At 57.4% G+C, this 3,046-nt stretch overlaps 2 protein-coding genes across 5 annotated transcripts in view; one reads left to right on the top strand and one right to left on the bottom strand.

The window, feature by feature from the left end:
* JMJD6 (jumonji domain containing 6, arginine demethylase and lysine hydroxylase) overlaps positions 1-1,656 on the bottom strand; it is a 15,278-nt gene extending 13,622 nt beyond the window's left edge. For both annotated transcript variants that reach the window (XR_001824027.1, XM_037737240.1), the window contains exons 1-2: positions 1,230-1,656; positions 313-701 (exon numbers count right to left, since the gene is read on the bottom strand). Coding sequence is in view for 1 of the 2 variants with exons in the window: in XM_037737240.1 (XP_037593168.1) it covers positions 313-701; positions 1,230-1,358 (518 nt within the window). In the remaining variant the exon portion in view is untranslated. The remainder of the gene's footprint in view (positions 1-312; positions 702-1,229) is intronic.
* Positions 1,657-1,708: 52 nt separating this feature from the next.
* METTL23 (methyltransferase like 23) overlaps positions 1,709-3,046 on the top strand; it is a 9,622-nt gene continuing 8,284 nt past the window's right edge. Inside the window, exon 1 of one of the 3 annotated variants that reach the window (XM_017525060.2) lies at positions 1,709-2,040. The gene's annotated coding sequence lies outside the window, so the exon portion shown is untranslated. The remainder of the gene's footprint in view (positions 2,041-3,046) is intronic. The other 2 variants (XM_037737239.1, XM_017525059.2) reach the window with 2 other exon arrangements.

The following is a 3,046-nucleotide window of genomic DNA, read 5'->3' as shown; positions in this document are numbered from 1 at the left end:
AAAGAAAGAAAAAACACTGATGTGGTTTATTGCTGGACTTTATAAGACTTTATTAAAACTTCCCTTAGAGATCAGTGATTCAACTTTAGTTGCACATTCAAGTCACCTGGGGAGCTTTCAGAAATTCTGATGCCCAGGCAAGCACCCCAATTAAATCACAGTCTCCACAGTAGGACCTCAGAAGCCCCCTAAGTAAGTTCAATGTGCAGCCAAGGGAGAACTCACCGTTTTGGAAAAACATTACCAACTGAACTCAGCGAACAAACGCTGTTGTCGATAAGGTTTTAACCACTTAGAGGCAGAATACTTTACCTGTAAGGGGGCCTGCGCTTCTCCCCAGCATACTGGAAAAGGTCATCAGTGAAAAACTTGGGCACCTTGTAGTCTTCCAAAAGTTTCCTTCTTTTAGGGTGTTCGCCATAGCTGCTGTCAAAGATGTAAAGGGGGCTGTCGTCTCGAGTGCTCTCCATGTACTCGATGTAGTACTTCATCTTCATCTTCACTGAGTAGCCATCATTATCCTCACCACACTTGAACTTCTGGTTCCGATATTTCCTTTTTAGGCGCTCCAGAGTCCACTTCTCCTGCGCAGACCAGCCCTCTTGGGCATTCAACAAAACCACGGGCTTGTAAGGTCTTTCATACCGCTCCACAAATTCTTCCACAGACAACTGTAAAGCGTCTGCTCTTTCCACGTTATCCTGAAGAAATTAGAAAAGACCTTTCCAGTTAAAAAATAAAATAAAAAAGAAGTCCAGTGGCAGATAAGGGTGTCCCCAAGGCCAATTAGTAATGGCAACCGAAGGAAGCTGACTCTCATCTGGCTCCTCCGGAACGGGGGAGGGCGCGTGCGTGAGACCACGTCGTTCCTAGAGCCACCGCATCAGAGGAGGGGACTTCGTATCTCCCACCCGCGAGCCTTGACAGCCAGGTCCCCTAGGGGCCCCGCCGCCCAAAGGAGTCGGGGATGACCGGCCTTCCAGTTGAGAGTGCCACAGGCGTGGGACTCCCGTCGTCGGCCGGGACGGACGGGCGGCCACAGCACGGGAGGAAAGAGGCCTGGCCCGGAATCCGGGCCTCCGGAACCCCAAACTCCGCGGGGTGCGGGTGAGCCTCTTCGAGCTCCCGGGTGCAGCGCTCGGGGCGAGGGCAGCCCAGCGCCCCGAGAAAAGTGCGCAGCGGCTGGCGGCGCTGATGCCCGGCCCGGCCACCCCGCTCGCCCCGCTCACCGCCACGGCCGCCGGGCTCAGCGAGAAGCTCTCGTAGTAGTTGTGCCGGGTCCAATCCACCGAGTCCTTGAGCTCCGGCCGCGCACTCCGCTTGGCCTCGCGGATGCGCTTCTTGCTCTTGTGGTTCATCCTGCGGGGTCACCAGCTGGTTCCGCTACGACCTCGGCGCAGCCCGCTTCCTGCCACTAACGCACCCCTCCCGGCCCGGGTGGCGGAGACGGAGGCAATCAAACGCCCTTCACTCCGGCCCGGCGCCTTTAAAGTCGCCTTCCAGAAAATTCACTCCCCAGCCACCTCCCGAGCCTCGGGTTGGGCAAGCGGCCGCCGTGTTCCCCGCCCCCGCGCCTCTCGCGGCCCGCCATTGGTTTCGGCGCCTCTGGGGCCCGCCCTCACACACGGGGAGGGCCTCCGCCATGTTGGGAAGGTCTTTGACCACCTTGCCGTGCTGCCCCGCCCCTCCGGCGCGCTGTCGCAGCGCGCATCACTTCCGGCTGCGCCGTCCGCCCGTTGCCGGTCTTGCGCGTCTGTCTCTTTCCGTTAATTCCGCGGTTTCTTCGCTCGCAACACGGCCTTATTATTCCGGAGCTGGGCTTTCCGCTTCTTGCGGTCAGGTGCTAGAGCCACGTGGCCCGGAGCCTCCCTCTCGCGCAGCCTGGCAGCCCAGAGCCTTCCGCAGTTTCCCGCCGGCTCGGGGCCCACCGGCGACCCCCTGAGCGACCACGGTTTCCGAGGGCAGAGGGTCCGCTTTCGATTCTCGGAGGAGCCGGGCCCGGGATCCGAGGGGGCCGTGCTGGAGGTCCACGTTCCGCAGGTGTGTGCCGCAGCACCTGCCGGGAGGCGCCTGAGGACAGGAGCGGTTGTCGGCTGACTTGGCTGGGGTCCTGAGGGACGGGGGTGCGGACGCTCAACTGCGCAGCTTCCTGCTTTAGGTTGGCCCGCAGAGCAAAAACGTCGGATATGAACCCCTTCAGTGGATTAAATGTCTGTCAGTAAGAATTTTGGAGACCCTACCGTGAAGTGACTCTGGTCACTATGTTGGTCAGGCTGGTCTCGAACTATAAGCTTAAGTGATCCTCCCACCTCGGCCTTCCAAAATGCTAGGATCACAGGCGTGAGCCGCCGGGCCGGCTTTCCCCACATCGAATCTTTCCTGCCAGAAAAATGACTTTCTTGACCTCTAATGCTTTTCATCTTGTCCACGGGTTTCTTGATTCATCCTTATCGCACACTGTTTTGTGAGTTTTTGGACCAGGGCAGTGTTATTTAGTCCCCAAATAAAGTTTCTTGGGTTGGCACTGGCTTCTTCCTCTAAGCTCACAGCTGCCCGAAAACTCTCAATAATTATTACTTTTTTCTTGAAACACTTGTTTCGCTCTGGCGCCCGTGCTGGAGTGCTGTGTCGCGATCATAGCTCACTGTAACCTCCAACTCCCAGGTTCAGGTGAACTTCCCGCCTGCCCAAGTGCTGGGATTACAGTAGTGAGCCACCACGCCCTGCCTTGTCTCCGGTTTTTCAAAGCACTTTGACGGCAGCCTGTGAGGCGTGTCCCATGCTGAAGAAAAACCTTGAGAGAAGTTAAAGGGGTGGAGTGGGCTGGCGCGGTGGTTCACACCTGTAATCCCAGCACTTTGGGAGGCCGAGGCAAGCGGATCACGAGGTCGGGAGATCGAGACCATCCTGGCCAACATGATGAAACCCCGTCTCTACTAAAATACAAAAAAAAATTTAGTCTGTGGTGGTGGCGGTGGGTGCCTGTAGTCCCAGATACTCGGGAGGCTGGAGCAGGAGAATCGCCTGAACCTGGGAGGCGGAGGTT

The sequence above is a fragment of the Cebus imitator genome, unplaced genomic scaffold (genome assembly GCF_001604975.1).
Source record: "Cebus imitator isolate Cc_AM_T3 unplaced genomic scaffold, Cebus_imitator-1.0 Scaffold36, whole genome shotgun sequence".
NCBI lineage: Eukaryota > Metazoa > Chordata > Mammalia > Primates > Cebidae > Cebus > Cebus imitator.
Note: the sequence above shows the minus strand (reverse complement) of the source record. Positions and strands in the feature narration are given on the sequence as shown.